Here is a 19,043-nt window from a genome sequence, read left to right as displayed (position 1 = left end):
CTGGGATACTTTGGGGCCCCTCTTCACAACACAAACAAAAACCCAAAACCAGGAGTTCTACAGGCTGACCTCACTGATGACTCCCCATTTCTCTAAACTCTGGTGACGTATTCAGTCCCCTTTGACACACACCATCAACACCAGCCTTTGGTCTCAAATACTCACACTTTAAAGGAGGAATGACCACAATGGAAGAGGCAGCTCTTCAGGCACAGCACAGTGGCAAAGCCAAAACAGCCTGACATGACTGTGGTGGAATTGGGCCCCTCTTCACAACACACCCACAAAGAAACCTATACGAGTGCCACAGAATGACCTCAGTAATGACACCCATATAATTCCAAGGCATTTGTTGTATATCTTGGTTATTCAGACACACATATTCCAAGCAAATGCTCCCAAATACCAACTCTCACTTAAAAGCTGACACCAAGTTCAGATGGAATCGGCCTCAAGAGCAGGACATGACACTGAAGGATTGTGGGAAGAAAAACATTCCCCACATCACCACGCACAAATCTATGACACACAAAAGCCATGTTAAACTTCTGTTCAAGTACCTCTAGAGTGGAATAACGTCAACCAATTTTTTTGAAAAATAAATGTCCACAGTTCCTTCAACTGAACATCAAGTCTTTCTAAATCTTTCAAACATTTTCCTTTCTATGTTTCTCTCAGAGCCCCGTAACAGGACCACACAGTGTGACCGTGCTGGGCCTAGCTGAGACGAGCACTACGGATGAACCCAGACAAGACATTGCACAGCAGGGAAGGTGATACAGGGATTGTTCTCCCATATCCAGCAGGAAAGGCCTGGCAGATACACAGGTTTAGAATGTCAGAAATGGGACAGGGAGGGAGAGAATGTGATTCAAGGGGACATCCTTCATCTCCAGTACAGCTGCAAAGCACAGATGAGCCTGACATGGCTGTGAGGGAATGAGGACCCTCTCCACAAGACACCCACAAATCACAGCACGCCAGGGACATTGTGTGACTTCACTGTTGACACCCCACTGTCCAAAGCTCTGGTCACATCCACATCCTGCCAAAAAAACATCTTCATCAACAGCCCTTGGTCTCTAATACCTGCATTTAAAAGCTGCTGAGAAGGACAGATGGACATGGATGCAATAGTAGAACATGACACTGCAGAGGTGGGGGATGGAAAACATTCCCCACCTCAGGACTCACGACACTGATTCAACCAGGAACTGTGGCCTGCAAAATGCCCCAAGGCCATGGGACAAGGCTGTCCCACCCCTCCAGGACCAGCATAAAAGACAGCCCAGAGCCTCTCTCCCTCACACACTTCTCCTCAAGCCTTCTCCTCCTGCTCCTGCCCAACAACAAGGTAAGCCTCAAGCCCTGACCCTCCTGCTCCTGCACCCCTGGCCCCTCTCTTCCAGCTCACAAAGCCCCAGCCTCAGCAGACCTCACGCCTCCCCAAAGCCCCACAACAGCCTCCACACTCCCTCACTCTCCAGCATCACTGCCCCTCACACCCCCACAACCCTGTCTAAATTCATTCTTTCTCTTCCAGGCATCCTCCACACCACACTCATGGCCTGCAATACCCGCTGCAGTCCCTGTGGACCCACCCCGCTGGCCAACAGCTGCAACGAGCCCTGTGCCCTGCAATGCCAGGATTCCCGCGTCATCATCGACCCTTCCCCTGTGCTGGTCACCCTGCCAGGACCCATCATGACCTCCTTCCCACAGAACACCGCCGTCGGATCCACCTCCTCCGCTGCTCTGGGCACTGAGCTCAATGCCCAGGGACAGCCCATCTCTGGCGGATTTGGCTTTGGCCTTGGCTACAGCCTGGGAGGCCTGGGCTGCTATGGCAGAAGGGGCGGCTACATCTGCTAAGGGCCCTCAGCACCACCCCTGACACCACCAGCTCTGGCCTCTGCCAACAGCTCCTGCAAGCAAAGCAAATTTGCTGACAGCCTCTATACTTTTACCTCACACCTGATTCCTTCAGCTCCTTCCTTCTCATCCCTATTTGTATTCAATAAATTGTTCTTGCATCAAAACCTGAGTTGCTTCCTCTTCTTTTTGAATTCCAATGGTCTCACATCCTCACTCTGTGCAATGCCAGCACTCAACCATTATGTGGGATGGAAAGGGAGCAAAGAACATTTCTTACCAAATATGTCCTCACCAGGAATAACCAACGCTGACATGGAAAACAGGGAAGAGTAGTGGACCTTCCAGAACATGACACAAGTCCATCCCCTCATCTACCAAAGGCTTGGACACAACAATTCTCTCCTGGGCACTGCTATGACAAAGTCACTCTATGCCAGCAGACACTTGAAAAATTCTCTTCCCAGCAGCACTCTTGAGTCCTCCCCGTGGACAGAGGAACAAGAGCATCCACTTGGGCAGGAAATCTCGAGAGCAAGTGCTTCCATTACCTATGCTCAAGCAGACCTGGCAGGAGCAGGATTTCCAGGATTATGGCCAGTTCAATTTTGGACCTCCAAGAAGATGGACCCCTTTGTCTCTTACACTCTGGGACAATCCACACATACTGAACAATCCTTCCTTCCTCTGCCCATGGAATTCCATCTATTTTCACTCGTGCATGGACCCCCTTTCCCTTCATGTGTGCACTGTTGAGAACAGCTGGGCTCCCGGACACTGGTGACAGTCCTCTGCCCAGCCTTGTCTCCTGAGAGTCCCAGCACTCTCAGCCTCGCCTCTAGCAAAGATTCTCCAGCCCTTGCACTATCTGCTGGCCCACAACCTCTCTTCATTCACTCCCCCCTTGTGCTTCTTCAGCTGTTGAGGCCAGAACTGTCCATAGCACTCCTCACAGAAACTCACCAGTGCTCTAAAGAGAGGAGGGGCCACGTCTCACAACTTCATGGCAACAATTTCCTGAAATCTGTCTTGGACACCGGTGATACCCCACTAAAGTAACTCCTCACTGCAACCTTCTGGTCTGTGTTCTCCATCAGCACCACAGGCTCCTGCTCACAAAAGCCACTTTTCAGACTCTCTGCCCACAGCATGAGCCAGGGCCCAATGGAATTCCTGTCCAGATCCAGAACTTCACATATTCTACTCTTGAAATGCAGGACATTCCTTTAACCCTTAGTCTTAAGGTGCTTCTAACTTGTGGAATAGCCAAGTGGGGGCTCAGAGACTCCATCATCTGCCAGCTCACTGAGGAGGCAACTCAAATCTCCAACTGCCAACATGCAATGGAAGAGTCCAGGTGCTCACACCTGGCACAGATGCAAAGCCCAGACCAGCCTGACACACCTGGGATAGTTTAGGGCCCCTCTTCACAACACACACACAAAAACCCCAAAACCATGAGTTCCATGGGATGACCTCACGGATGACAACCCACCTCTCCACATCTTGGTCACATCTTCAGTCTCTTTTACACACACCATCAACATGTTAAAGGAGGAATGGCTCTGATGGAAGGGGCAGCTCCTCATGCAAAGCACAGCTGCAAAGGCCAGACCAGTCTGACGTGACTGTGGTGGAATGGGGCCCAAATTCACAGCACACACACAAAGTAGACAACACGAGTGCCACAGAATGACCTCATTGATGACACCCATATTGTTCCTAGGCTTTTGTTGTATATTCTGGTTTCTCTGACACACATCTTGCAAGAAAATCCTCCCAAATTCCAACTCACTTAAACACTGCTGTCAAGGTCAGATGGAAATGGCATCAAGACCAGGACCTGACACTGAAGGATTATGTGAAAGAAAACACTCCCCACATCACAACGTGCAAGTCTATGCCAGGCAAAACCAATGGTAAAATTTTTCCTCTAGTACCTCTACTGAGTAACAAGGTCGACCATCTTTTTCTGAAAAGTGAAAGCCTGTAGTTCCTCCAACTGCTCCTCACATCTTCTTCTTATCCTTCACCAGGCTTCCTTTCCAGGTTTCACTCAGAGCCCAGCAATGGGATCCCACAGTGTGACCATGTTGGATCCTGCTAAGACAAGTGCCACAGGAAGAACAAACAAAAGACATCGGAGAGCAGAAAAGGGATCACAGGGATTGTTCTCCCATATGCAGCAGGAAAGGCCTGGCATATACACAGGTTTAGAATGTTGGCAAAGGGACAGGGAGGGAGGGAATGGGATGGAAGGGGACACCCTTCATCTCCAGAAGAGCTGCAAAGCCCAGATGAGCCTGACATGGCTGTGGGGAAATGAGGACCCTCTCCACAAGACACACACAAACCACAGCACACATGGGATATTGCGTGACTTCACTGTGGGCACCCCACTGCCCAAAGCTCACGTACACAGCCCTCCACAAAAAACATCCTCATGCACCGCCCTTGGTCTCTAATACTTGCATTTAAAAGCTGCCGCCAATGTCAGATGGACACAGAGTCAAAAGTAGGACATGACATTGCTGAGCTGTGGGATGAAGAACACTCCTCACCTCATGACTCACCACTATGAGCTAACCAGAAACTGTGGCCTGCAAAATGCCCCAAGGCCAAGGGACAAGACTGTCCCGCCCCTCCAGAACCAGCATAAAAGACAGCCCAGAGCCTCTCTCCCTCACACACTTCTCCTCACGCCTTCTCCTCCTGCTCCTGCCAACAACAAGGTAAGCCTCAAGCCCCGACCCTCCTGCTCCTGCACTCCTGGCCCCTCTCTTCCAGCACGCAAAGCCCCAGGCTCAGATGACCTCACGCCTCCCCACAGCCCCACAACAGCCTCCACACTCCCTCACTCTCCAGCATCACTGCCCCTCGCATGCCCGCAACCCTGTCTAAATTCATTCCTTCTCTTCCAGGCATCCTCCAAACCACACCCATGGCCTGCAACACCCGCTGCAGTCCCTGCGGACCCACCCCGCTGGCCAACAGCTGCAACGAGCCCTGTGCCCTGCAATGCCAGGATTCCCGCGTCATCATCAACCCTTCCCCTGTGCTGGTCACCCTGCCAGGACCCATCATGACCTCCTTCCCCCAGAGCACCGCCGTCGGATCCACCTCCTCCGCTGCTCTGGGCACTGAGCTCAATGCCCAGGGACAGCCCATCTCTGGCGGATTTGGCTTTGGCCTTGGCTACGGCCTGGGAGGCCTGGGCTGCTATGGCAGAAGGGGCGGCTACATCTGCTAAGGGCCCTCAGCACCACCCCTGACACCACCAGCTCTGGCCTCTGCCAACAGCTCCTGCAAGCAAAGCACCTCCGCTGATGGTCCCTCTACTTCCACCACACTCTGGATCCCTTAAATTCTCTCCTGTGCCTTTTAATGCTTTTTCGTCAATAAAGTTTTCCTGCATCAAACCCTCACATGTCTCCTCTTCATTTGAATTCCAAAACTCTCACACCCTCACCCTTGGCTGGATGGCAAAGGGGCACAACACCTTCCTAAACAAGTAGAACCCCAACAGTAACAACCAGGACTGCCACAGGAAGCTGGGTTGAATCATAATCATCCAGAATATGACAAAATCACATCTCCTGCTATTCCAAAGGCTTTGACAAAACAATGCTCTCCTGCTCATTGCTCTGGTTAAGTCTCTCCATGCAAGCATATGCTTGACAAAATCTCCTCCCATCACAACTCTCAAACCACACAAACAATCACAATATCCTTCACTTTCAGAGAAACTCAGAAAGTGCTGCAAGGGTTTCCATCCCCTCTGCTCAAGGAAGGCTACCCAGGGAAGGATTTCCAGAACCATGGACACTTCAGGTTTTCATCTCTCTGGACAAATAAACTCCTGCACCTCTTCCACTTTGTGACCAACCTCACACTAAGAAAGGCTTGTCTGCTCAGCCCTTGGAATTCCATCTGTTTTTACTTGTGCCATTGCTGACTTTTCCTTCACATGTGCAGCACTGAGAAGAGATGTAATCCCTCGGCTTCATTCCCTGCCATCCGGGATTTACACACACTGGTAACAAGCCCCATCCAGTCTGGTTTCCTGGAAGTCCCAGCTATTTAAGTTCTCTATGAAAAACCCTTTCAGCCCTTTAAATATTTTGGTAGTCCTGAACTGACCTTGTTTCACTAAGTCTGTGGGCCTCCTCCCCTGGGGAGCCCCAGAACTTCTCACACTGACTCATGTCATTTTTGAGGATGTTGAAAAGAGTTAGCCACAGAGATACAACTACTGAGCTACTTCATTTGGATTTCAACTCCAGCTTGACTTTGCATCACAAGGCTCCAGGTCACATTGTTTAAATATTATATAAATAGAGCAGTCCACATCACTGACCCTTTACACCACCTGTACGTCCTTGCATGGTCTGGGATGATGAAGTAGGAGACACTGCCAAAGACATTGCTAAGAGGTGGAGGTAAACACCAGCCATAGCTCCCTCATCACCCACAGTAAAATTCTTTCTTTCTGTATGGAAAACAGAGGTCACTAAGACATGATTTTGCCCTCCAAATTCAACTCTAACTGCCCAACATCACCTTGTATGATCTGCACGAGGAAACGCTTTGTAGGGGAAAAAATTGTCCCATCCTTGAGTTCAGGGACAGGGTCCCTGGAAAGCCATGGGAAGGAGGGAGGGAGTAAATGCACTGGAAAGGGCAGGTCTACTGCCTTGCACAGCCACCAAGCCCAGAGCAGCCTGACAGGGCTGTAAAGAAATGGGGTCCCTCTCTCAAATGCAGCCACAAACCAAAACACACCTGTCCCATAGGTTGAACTCATTGATGACATCCCAACTTTCAGAGGCATTTGTGGTTTATTTGGGTTTCTCTTACAGGCATCCACCAAGTAAATCCTTCCAAATACCAACTCACACTTTAAAGCTGATGCCAAGGTGAGATGGACATGCTCAGAAGAGCAGGACTTGGAATTGTAGAGTTGCAGGAAGGAACTCATGACTCGTCAGGCTGGGCTACAAAAAACTGATATCCTGATTTCCATTCAGGTACCTTGAGAGAGTAAAAAGGTCAATACATTTCTTCTGAAAACTGAATGTATTCAGGTCCTTCAAGGGTTCCACAGACATCATCTTATCCTTCACTAGGTTTCCTTTCAAGGTGCCACTCAGAGCGCAGCAATGGGACCCCCACAGTGTAACCTACCTGGGACCAGCTGAGATGAGCGCTAATGATGAATTAACAGAAGATATTACAGGACCAGACAAGAGACCCCAAACCACAGGGATTGTTTTCCAATATCCAGCAGGAGAGGCCTGATACCTAAAGAGGTTTAGAATGTTGGCAATGGACAGGGAGGGAGAGATATGATTGAAGGGGACACCTGTCAGCCGCAGAAGAGTTGCAAAGCCCAGAAGGTCCTAACGTGGCTGTGGGGGAATGAGGACCCACTCCACAAGACACCCACAAACCACAGCAAACATGGGACATTGGGAGACCTCACTGTTGACACTCCATTGTCCAAAGCTTTGGTCACATCCACACCACTCCACAAAAAACATCACCATCAACATCCTTTGGTCTCTAATACTTGCATTTAAAGTTTCTGAGGTCAGATAGACACACACTAAAAAGCTGGACATGACACTGTAGAGTTACAGATGAAAAACACTCCCCACCTCATGACTCACCACTATGAGCCAATCAGAAACTGTGGCCTGCAAAATTCCCCAAGGCCATGGAACAAGGCTGACCCGCCCCTCCAGAACCAGCATAAAAGCCAGCCCAGAGCCTCTCTCCCGCATACACTTCTCCTCAAGCCTTCTCCTCCTGCTCCTGCCAACAACAAGGTAAGCCTCAAGCCCCGACCCTCCTGCTCCTGCACTCCTGGCCCCTCTCTTCCAGCACGCAAAGCCCCAGCCACAGCAGACCTCACGCCTCCCCACATCCCCACAACAGCCTCCACACTCCCTCACTTCCTGCATCACTGCCCCTCGCATGCCCACAACCCTGTCTAAACTCATTCCTTCTCTTCCAGGCACCCTCCACACCACACCCATGGCCTGCAACAACCGCTGCAGTCCCTGCGGACCCACCCCGCTGGCCAACAGCTGCAACGAGCCCTGTGCCCTGCAATGCCAGGATTCCCGCGTCATCATCAACCCTTCCCCTGTGCTGGTCACCCTGCCAGGACCCATCATGACCTCCTTCCCCCAGAACACCGCCGTCGGATCCACCTCCTCCGCTGCTCTGGGCACTGAGCTCAATGCCCAGGGACAGCCCATCTCTGGCGGATTTGGCTTTGGCCTTGGCTACGGCCTGGGAGGCCTGGGCTGCTATGGCAGAAGGGGCGGCTACATCTGCTAAGGGCCCTCAGCACCACCCCTGACACCACCAGCTCTGGCCTCTGCCAACAGCTCCTGCAGGCAAAGCACCTTGGCTGATGGTCTCTCTACTTCTACCTCACACCTGATACATTCAGCTTCTTCTTTCCCATCATTCTTTCACTTCAATAAATTTTTCTTGTATCACAACCTGAGTTGCTTCCTCTTCTTTTTGAATTCCAATGATCTCACATCCTCACCCTGTGCCATGCCAGCACTCAGCCATAGTATTGGATGGAAAGAGAGCAAAGAACATTTCTTAGCAAATATTTCCCCACCAGGAACAACCAATGCTGACATGGGAAACAGGAGAGAAGGGCGAAGTTTCCAGAACATGACACAAAGCCATCACCTCATCTACCAAAGGCTTGGACACAACAATTCTCTCCTGGGCACTGCTCTACCAAAATCACATTATGCCAGCATACACTTGAAAAATTCTCTTCCCAGCAGTACTCTTGAGTCCTCCCTGTAAACAGAGGAATAATATCATGCACTTGGGCAGGAACTCCACAGTTCAAATGCTTCCATCCCCATTACTTAAGCAGGCCCAGCAGGAGCAGTATTTCCAGCATTATGTCCAGTTCAGTTTTGGACCTCCAAGAACAGGGACCCCACTGCCTCTTACACTCTGGAACCCTCCACGCACACTGGAAAATTCTTGTTTCCCTTGCCTATGGAATTCCATCTCATTTCAATTGTGCATGTGCCTCCTATCCCTTCATGTGAGCAGTGCTGAGAACAGCTGCGTTGCCACACAGTGGTGACATCACCCTGCCCAGCCTTGTCTTCTGAGAGTCCCAGCTAACTCAGTCTCTCCACTAGCAAGGATCCACCAGCCCCTTGAGTATCTGCTGGCCCTCAACTGCTCTTTGTCCACTAACCCCTTGTGCTTCTTCCCATGTGGAGGCCAGAACTCTCTACACCACTGTACAGTAGGGATCTCACCAGTGCTCCAAAGAGAGGAAGGGCCACTATTCCTGACTTCATGGCAACAAGTTTCTGAAATCTTTCTTGGACACAGGTGACACCCCACTGATGGAATTCCCCATAACAACCTGCTCTTCACTCTGTTCTCAATCAGCACCTGAGGGTCCTGCTCAGAAAAGACACTTTTCAGAATCTCTGCCCACAGCATGAGTCAGGGTCAAGTGCAATTCCTGTCCAGATGCAGAACTTCTCATTTCTCTTGCCTAAACTTTGGGAGATTCCTTTAAACCTCAGTCCTGAGGCCCCTCTGAGTCATTGAACAGCCAAGAGAAGCCTCAGACCCTCCATCATTTGCCAATACGCTGAGGAGGCAACTCTCCCACTGCTGACAAGGAATGGAAATGTCCAGGCACTCACACCTGGCACAGATGCAAAGCCCAAACCAGCCTGACTGACCTGGGAGAGTGTGGGGCCCCACTGAATAACACACCCACATACCCAATACCATGAGTTCTACGGGCTGACTTCACTCATGACACTCCACCTCTCCAAATCTTGGTCACGTCTTCAGTGCTCATTGACAGACACCATCAACACCAGACTTTCGTTTCAAGCACTCACACTTTAAAGGAGGAATGACCATGATGGAAGGGGCAGCTCCTCATGCACAGCACAGCGGCAAAGCCCACACCAGCCTGACACGTCTACAGTCAGGAATGGGGCCCCTCTTCATAACGTACCCAGAAATTAAAGAACAAAAGTGCCATAAAATTACCTCACTGATGACATCCATAATTTTCCTGAGCTTTTGTTGTGTATTTTGGTTCCTCTGACACACATTTTCCAAGAAACCATCCCAAATATCCACACATTTAAAACCTGACACCAAGCTCAAATGGACACGGCCTCAAGAGCAGGACATGACAATCAAGGATTGTGGGAAGGAAAACATTCCCCACATCAAGGCTAAAAAGTCCAAGACAGACAAAAACGATGTTACAATTTCCATTCAATTACCTCTCGAGTGGAATAAGTTCAACCCTTGCCATTTAAAAAAAATGTCCAGAGTTCCTTTAACTGCTCCTCAAGTCTACTTTTCCTGCACCACTTTTCCTTTCCAGGTTTCACCCAGAGCCCAGCAATGGGACCCCACAGTGTGACCATGCTGGGCTCAGTTGAGATGAGTGCTACAGATGAACCAACACAAGACACTGGGCAGCAGGTGAGGTGTCACAGGGATTGTTTTGCTATGCCCAGCAGGAAAGGCTTGGCATATAGAAAGTTTCAGAATGTTAGCAATGGGCCAGGGAGGGAGAGAATGTGATTGAAGAGGACACATGTCACCCCCAGAAGAGCTGCAAAGCCCAGATGAGGCTGACGTGGCAGTGGGGGAATGAGGAGCCTCTCCACAAGACACCCACAAACCTCAGCACACCAGGTCCAGGAGGTGACTTCACTGTTAACACCCCAATATCCTAAGCTTTTGTCACATCTACATGCCTCTACAAAAAAACATCATCATCAACATCCATTGGTCTCTAATACTCACATTTTAAAGCTGCCACCAAGGTGAGATGGACATAGACTCAAAAGCAGAACATGACACAGCAGAGTCGTGGGATGCAAAACTCTCCCCACCTCAGGACTCACCACGCTGAGACAAGCATGAATTGTGGCCTGCAAAATGCCCCAAGGCTGTCCCACCCTTCCAGACCAGCATAAAAGCCAGTCCAGAGCCTCTCTCCCTCACACACTTCTCCTCAAGCCTTCTCCTCCTGCTCCTGCTGACTACAAGGTGAGTCTCAAGCCCTTGACCCTACTGCTCCTGCACCCCTGGCCCCTCTCTTCCAGCCTCCTAAGCTCCAGCCTCAGCAGCCCTCACGCCTCTCCACAGCCCCCATACTCTCTTGCCCTTCTCAAACTTCACACCTCAAACTCCCCCAAACCTGCCCTTCCTCACCCCTCTCTCTTCCAAGCACCTTCCACACCACAACAATGGCCTGCAACAACATCTGCAGTCCCTGCGGACCCACCCCGCTGGCCAACAGCTGCAACGAGCCCTGTGCCCTGCAATGCCAGGATTCCCGCGTCATCATCAACCCTTCCCCTGTGCTGGTCACCCTGCCAGGACCCATCATGACCTCCTTCCCCCAGAACACCGCCGTCGGATCCACCTCCTCCGCTGCTCTGGGCACTGAGCTCAATGCCCAGGGACAGCCCATCTCTGGCGGATTTGGCTTTGGCCTTGGCTACAGCCTGGGAGACCTGGGCTGCTATGGCAGAAGGGCCGGCTACATCTGCTAAGGGCCCTCAGCACCACCCCTGACACCACCAGCTCTGGCCTCTGCCCACAGCTCCTGCAAGCAAAGCACCTCCGCTGATGGTCCCCATACTTCCACCTCACCCTGGATCCCTTCAAATTCTCTCCCTTGCCTTTGAAGTCTTATGCCTCAATAAAGTTTTCCTGCATCAAAGTCTCACATGTCTCCTCTTCTTTTTGAATTTGAAACACTCACACCCTCACCCATGGGGTGGATGGCAAAGGGGCACAACACCTTCCTTAACAAGTAGAACCCCAACAAGTGACAACCAGGACTGCCACAGCAAGCTGGCTTGAATGGTGATCATCCAGAACATGACAAAGTCACATCTTCTGCCATACCAAAGGCTTTGACACAACAATGCTTTCCTGTTCCCTGCTCTGGTTAAGTCTCTCCATGCAAGCATATGCTTGACAAGATCTCCTCCCATCACAACTCTCAAACCACACAAACATTCACAATATCATCCACTCTCAGAGAAACTCAGGAAGTGCTGCAAGGGCCTCCATCCTCTGTGCTCAAGGAATGCTAACCAGAGAAGGATTTCCAGAACCATGGACACTGCAGGTTTTCATCTCCCTGCACACAGACACTCCAGCAGCTCTTCCACTCTGTGACCAAACTCACATTAAGAAAGGCTTGTCTGCACTGCCCATGGAATTCCACCTTTTTTCACCTGTGCCATTGCTGACTTGTAACAACCCCACATTCAGCCTTGTCTCCTGGAAGTCCCAGCTCTCTGAGTCCTCTCTGAAAAATCCTTCCAGCCCTTTAAATATCTTGGTAGCCCTGAACTGGCCTTGGTTTTGTAAGTCTATGAGTTTCCTCTCCTGGGGACCCCAGACCACCTCACACCAACTCATATAATTTATGAGCATGTTGAACAGTGTTGGAGTCATGGAAATGACTCTAGAGTTACTTGATTTAAAGTTTGACTCCAGCTGGACAATTGGATCACAAGGCTCCAGATCATGTTGTTTAAGTATTTATGAATAGAGCAGTCCACCTCACTGACCCTTTACACCACCTGTACATCCTTGCATAGTCTGCGATGATGAAGTAGGGAGACAGTGCCAAAGAAGTTGCTAAGAAGTGAAGGTAAATACCAGCCATGGCTCCCTCCCCATCTACAGTGAGATTCTTTTGTCCTGTGTCTAACAGAGAGGTCACTAAGACATGGATTTTGCCTTTTAAAATCAACTCTAATTGCTCCTCATCATCTTCTACGACCTGAACTTGGAAATGTTTTGTAGAGGAAAAAATTGACCTATCATTGTGGGTCCCTGGAAATCCATAGGCAAGGTGGGAGAGAGTAAATGCACTGGAAGGCTCAGGTCCCAATTCCTGGCACAGCCACAAAGCTCCAACCAGCCTGACAAGGCTGCAAATGAAAGAGATCCCTCTCTCAAACGCAGCCCCAAACAAAAGCACACCTATTCCATGGGCTGAACAGATTGATGACATCCCAGTTTTCCTAGGTATTTGTGGTTTATTCTGGTTTCTCTGACATGCAACTTCCAAGCAAACCCTCCCAAATACCAACTCTCACTTTAAAGCTGCTGCCAAGATCAGATGGACTCGAGCACAAGAATAGGACATGGAATTGCAGAGTTGCAGGAAGGAAAACAGTACCCAGCTCATCACTAGCCAGCTGGGCTCAAAAAAACTGAAGTAATGACATTCATACATGTACCTTGAGAGAGTAAAAAAGTCAACACTATTATTCTGAAGACTGAATGTACCCAGGTGCTCCAACTACTCATCACATGCAATCTTATTATCCTTCACTAGTTTTCCTTTCTAGGTTTCACTCAGAGCGTAGCAATGGGACCCCACAGTGTGACCTAGCTGGGGCCAGCTGAGATGAGCACTAGAGATGAATAAAACACAAGACATTGCAGAGCATAACAGCAGACACCAAATAAAAGGGATTGTTTTGCCATATCCAGCAGGAAAGGCCTACATAAAGACATGTTTAGAATGTTGCCAGTGGGACAGGGAGGGAGAGAATGCAATGGAAGGGGACACCCGTCATCCCCTTGAAGAGCGGCAAAGCCAGATGAGACTGAGGTGGCTGTGGGGGAATGAGGACCATCTCCACACGACACCCACAAACCACAGAACATGGGACATTGGGTGTATTCACTGTTCTCAACCAATGGTCCAAAGCTTTGGTCACGTCTACAGTTTCCAAAAAAACCATCATCATCATCATCAACAGAATTTGGTCTCTATTACTTGTATTTTAAAGCTGCCGCCAATGACAGATGGACACGGACTCAAAAGTAGGACATGACACTACAGAGTTGTGGGATGAAAAACACTCCCCACCTCAGGACTCACTACTCTGAGTAAACCAGGAACTGTGGCCTGCAAAATGCCCCAAGGCCGTGGGACAAGGCCGTCCCACCCCTCCAGAACCAGCATAAAAGGCGGCCGAGGTCTCTCTCGCTCACACACTTCTCCTCAAGCCGTCTCCTCCTGCTCCTGCCCAACAACCAGGTGAGCTTCAAGCCCTGACCGTCCAGCTCCTGCACCCCTGGCCCCTCTCTTCCAGCACACTCAGCGCCAGCCTCAGCAGTGCTCACGCCTCCCCACAGCCCCACAACAGCCTCCACACTCCCTCACGTGGGATACACTTTGCTTCTTGCACTCCCACGCCACTTCCCTGCCTCACCCCTCTCTTCCAGGCACCTCCACACCACAGCCATGGCCTGCAACAACATCTGCAGTCCCTGCGGACCCACCCCGCTGGCCAACAGCTGCAACGAGCCCTGTGCCCTGCAATGCCAGGATTCCCGCGTCATCATCAACCCTTCCCCTGTGCTGGTCACCCTGCCAGGACCCATCATGACCTCCTTCCCCCAGAACACCGCCGTCGGATCCACCTCCTCCGCTGCTCTGGGCACTGAGCTCAATGCCCAGGGACAGCCCATCTCTGGCGGATTTGGCTTTGGCCTTGGCTACGGCCTGGGGGGCCTGGGCTGCTACGGCAGAAGGGGCGGCTACATCTGCTAAGGGCCCTCAGCACCACCCCTGACACCACCAGCTCTGGCTGCTGCCAACAGCTCCTGCAAGCAAAGCACCTCCGCTGATGGTCTCTCTACTTCCATCTCATACCTGATTCCTTCAGCTCCTTCCTTCTCAGCATTCTTTCACCTCAATAAAGTTTTCTTGCATCACAAACTGAGTTGCTTTCTGTTCTTTTTGAATTCTAATGGTCTCACATCCTCACTCTGTGCAATGCCAGCACACAACCATTATGTGGGATGGAAAGAGAGCAAAGAACATTTCTTATCAAATATGTCACCACCAAAAACAACCATCGCTGACACGGGAAACAGGGGAGAGGGGAGACCTTCCAGAACATGACACAAGACCATCATCTCATCTGCCAAAAGCTTTGACAAACCAATTGTCTCATGGGCACTGCTCTGCCACAGTCACTCTATGCCAGCATACACTTGAAAAACTCCCTTCACACCAGCACTCAAGTCTTCCCCGTCAACAGAGGAACAAGAGCATCCACCTGGGCAGGAACTCCACAGTGCAAATGCTTCCATCCCTCTTCCTCAAGCAGGCCCATAGCAAGAGAAGTATTTCCAGGATTATGGCCAGTGCAGTTTTGGACCTTCAAGAAGAGGGACCCCACTGCCTCTTACACTCTTGGACCATCCACACACACTGAAAAACTCTTCCCTTCTTTGCCCATGGTGTATTCACTTTATTTTCAAATGTGCATGTGCCTTCTCTTCCTTCACGTGTGCAGTGCTGAGAAAAGCTGGGCTCCCACACACTCGTGTCACCACCCTGCCCAGCCTTGTCTCCTGACACTCTCAGCTCTCTCAGACTGTCCTCGAGAAAAGATCCACCAGCCCCTTTAAGTGTCTGGTGGCCCTCAACAGCTTTCTGTCCACTACCCCCTTGTGCTTCTTCACATCTTGAGGCCAGAACTGTCCACATCCCTGCACATGAGATCTCACCAGTGCTCTAAAGAGAGGAAGGGCCACCTCTCACAATTTCATAGCAACAATTTCCTGAAATCTGTCTTGTACACAGGTGACCCACCACTGAAGTAGTGCCCCACTGCAACCTTTTGAGCACTCTGTTCTTGATCAGCACCACAGGGTACTACTCACAAAAGCCACTTCTCAGACTCTCAGTACACAGCTTTATCCCGGGCCCAGTGCAATCCCTATCCAGTTGCAGAACTTGGTATTTCTCTTGTTTGACCTTTGGAAGGTTCCTTTAAACCCTTAGACTTGAGGGCCTTCTGACTGGTGGAAAAGCCAAGTGGTGATCAAGACAATCCATCACCTGCCAGCGGGCTGAAGGGGCAACTCTCCCACTGCTGACATGGAATGGAAGAGTCCAGGCACTCACACCTGGCATAGATGTAAAGCCCAGACCAGCCTGACACACCTGGGATACTTTGGGGCCCCTCGTCACAAGATATCCAAAACACAAAACCAGGAGTTTACAAGCTGACCTCACTGATGACTCCACACTTCTCTAAACTCAGGTCACGTATTCAGTCCCCTTTGACACACACCATCAACACCAGCCTTCGGTCTCAAATACTCACACTTTAATGGAGGAATGACCACAATGGAAGGGGCAGCTCCTCACGCACAGCACAGCTGCAAAGCCCAAACCAGCCTGACATGACTGCGGTAGAATCAGGCCCCTCTTCACAACACACCCACAAAGAAACCGATACGAGTACCACAGAATGACCTCAGTAATGACACCCATATAATTCCAAGGCATTTGTTGAATATCTTGGTTATTCAGACACACATATTCCAAGCAAATCCTCCCAAATACCAACTCTCACTTAAAAGCTGACACCAAATTCAGGTGCAAACGGCCTCAAGAGCAGGACATGACACTGAAGCATTGTGGAAGAAAAATATTCCCCACACCAATACACACAAATTTATGACACACAAAACCAATGTTAAAACTTCTGTTCAAGTACCTCTAGAGTGGAATAACGACGACCAATTTTTTTGAGAAATAAATGTCCACAGTCCCTTCAACTGAACATCAAGTCTTTCTATATCCTTAAAACATTTTTCTTTCCGTGTTTCTCTCAGAGCCCCGTAACGGGACCCCAAAGTGTGACCGTGCTGGGCCTAGCTGAGACAAGAAATATGGATGAACGTATAGAAAACATTGGACAGGAGGGAAGGTGTCACAGGGATTGTTTTGCTATACCCAGCAGGAAAGGCTTGGCATATAGAAAGGTTCAGAATGTTAGACATGGGACAGGGAGGGAGAGAATGTGGTGGAAGGGGACACCCTACATCTCCAGTAGAGCTGCAAAGCCCAGATGAGCCTGACATGGCTGTGGGGGAATGAGGACCCTCTCCACAAGACACCCACAAACCACAGCATGCCAGGGACATTGCGTGACTTCACTGTTGACACACCACTGTCCAAAGCTCTGGACACATCCACATCTTGCCAAAAAAAACATCATCATCAACAGCCCTTGGTCTGTAATACCTGCATTTAAAAGCTGCTGACAAGGTCAGATGGACACAAAATCAAAAGTAGGACATGACACTGCAGGGGTGGGGGATGGAAAACATTCCCCACCTCAGGACTCACCACACTGAGTAAACCAGGAACTGTGGCCTGCAAAATGCCCCAAAGCCATGGGACAAGGATGTCCCACCCCTCCAGAACCAGCATAAAAGCCAGTCCAGAGCCTCTCTCCCTCACACACTTCTCCTCAAGCCTTCTCCTCCTGCTCCTGCCCAACAACAAGGTAAGGCTCAAGCCCTGACCCTCCTGCTCCTGCACCCCTGGCCCCTCTCTTCCACCATGCTCAGCCACTGCCTCAGCAGCCTTCACACCTACCCACAGCCCCACAACAAACTCCACAATACCTCACTCTCCTGAATCATTGCCCCACGCACACCCACACCCCAGTCTAACCTCATCCCATCTCTTCCAGGCACCTCCAAACCACAGCCATGGCCTGCTACAACCGCTGCAGTCCCTGCGGACCCACCCCGCTGGCCAACAGCTGCAACGAGCCCTGTGCCCTGCAATGCCAGGATTCCCGCGTCATCATCGACCCTTCCCCTGTGCTGGTCACCCTGCCAGGACCCATCATGACCTCCTTCCCCCAGAACACCGCCGTCGGATCTACCTCCTCCGCTGCTCTGGGCACTGAGCTCAATGCCCAGGGACAGCCCATCTCTGGCGGATTTGGCTTTGGCCTTGGCTATGGCCTGGGAGGCCTGGGCTGCTATGGCAGAAGGGGCGGCTACATCTGCTAAGGGCCCTCAGCACCACCCCTGACACCACCAGCTCTGGCCGCTGCCAACACCTCCTGCAAGCAAAGCAAATTAGCTGACAGCCTCTATACTTTTACCTCACACCTGATTCCTTCAGCTCCTTCCTTCTCATCCCTATTTGTATTCAATAAATTGTTCTTGCATCAAAACCTGAGTTGCTTCCTCTTCTTTTTGAATTCCAGTGGTCTAACATCCTCACCCTGTACCATGCCAGCACTCAACCATTATGTGGGATGGAAAGGGAGTAAAGAACATTTCTTAGCAAATATGTCCCCACCAGGAACAACCAATGCTGACATGGGAAACAGGGGAGAAGTGCAAAGTTTCCAGAACATGACACAAAGCCATCACCTCATCTACCAAAGGCTTGGACACAACAATTCTCTCCTGGGCACTGCTCTACCAAAAATCACACTATGCCAGTTCACACTTGAAAAATTCTCTTCCCAGCAGCACTCTTGAGTCCTCCCCAGGGACAGAGGAACAAGAGCATCCACTTGGGCAGGAAATCTCGAGAGCAAGTGCTTCCATTACCTATGCTCAAGCAGACCTGGCAGGAGTAGGATTTCCAGGATTATGGCCAGTTCAATTTTGGACCTCCAAGAAGATGGACCCCTTTGTCTCTTACACTCTGGGACAATCCACACATACTGAACAATCCTTCCTTCCTGTGCCCATGGAATTCCATCTATTTTCACGCGTGCATGGACCCCCTTTCCCTTCATGTGTGCAGCGTTGAGAACAGCTGGGCTCCCGGACACTGGTGACAGTCCTCTGCCCAGCCTTGTCTCCTGAGAGTCCCAGCATTCTCAGCCTCGCCTCTAGCAAAGATTCTCCAGCCCTTGCACTATCTGCTGGCCCACAACCTCTCTTCGTTCACTACCCCCTTGTGCTTCTTCAGCTGTTGAGGCCAGAACTGTCCATAGCACTCCTCACAGAAACTCACCAGTGCTCTAAAGAGAGGAGGGGCCACCTCTCACGACTTCATGGCAACAATTTCCTGAAATCTGTCTTGGACACCGGTGATACCCCACTAAAGTAACTCCCCACTGCAACCTTCTGGTCTGTGTTCTTCATCAGCACCACAGGCTCCTGCTCACAAAAGCCACTTTTCAGACTCTCTGCCCACAGCATGAGCCAGGGCACAATCCAATTCCTGTCCAGATCCAGAACTTCACATATTCTACTCTTGAAATGCAGGACATTCCTTTAACCCTTAGTCTTAAGGTGCTTCTAACTTGTGGAAT

The 19,043-nt window shown here is 50.5% G+C and overlaps 2 protein-coding genes and 3 pseudogenes across 2 annotated transcripts; all 5 read left to right on the top strand.

The window, feature by feature from the left end:
* The first annotated feature begins 1,563 nt into the window (after positions 1–1,563).
* On the top strand, positions 1,564–1,872 carry LOC129119552 (feather beta keratin pseudogene; annotated as a pseudogene).
* A 2,941-nt stretch (positions 1,873–4,813) lies between these two features.
* Positions 4,814–5,122, top strand: LOC129129975 (feather beta keratin-like). The gene has a single exon (XM_054648133.2). The coding sequence runs from the start codon at positions 4,814–4,816 to the stop codon at positions 5,120–5,122; it is 309 nt and encodes a 102-aa protein (XP_054504108.1).
* A 2,786-nt stretch (positions 5,123–7,908) lies between these two features.
* Positions 7,909–8,217, top strand: LOC129129644 (feather beta keratin pseudogene; annotated as a pseudogene).
* Positions 8,218–14,194: 5,977 nt separating this feature from the next.
* On the top strand, positions 14,195–14,503 carry LOC129129695 (feather beta keratin-like). Its single transcript, XM_054647700.2, has one exon. The coding sequence runs from the start codon at positions 14,195–14,197 to the stop codon at positions 14,501–14,503; it is 309 nt and encodes a 102-aa protein (XP_054503675.2).
* Positions 14,504–17,469: 2,966 nt separating this feature from the next.
* Positions 17,470–17,778, top strand: LOC129129498 (feather beta keratin pseudogene; annotated as a pseudogene).
* Positions 17,779–19,043: the final 1,265 nt, after the last annotated feature.

The sequence above is a fragment of the Agelaius phoeniceus genome, chromosome 1, assembly GCF_051311805.1.
Source record: "Agelaius phoeniceus isolate bAgePho1 chromosome 1, bAgePho1.hap1, whole genome shotgun sequence".
Taxonomy (NCBI): domain Eukaryota; kingdom Metazoa; phylum Chordata; class Aves; order Passeriformes; family Icteridae; genus Agelaius; species Agelaius phoeniceus.
The sequence above is the reverse complement of the archived record's forward strand: the minus strand, read 5'-3'. Positions and strand labels throughout refer to the sequence as shown.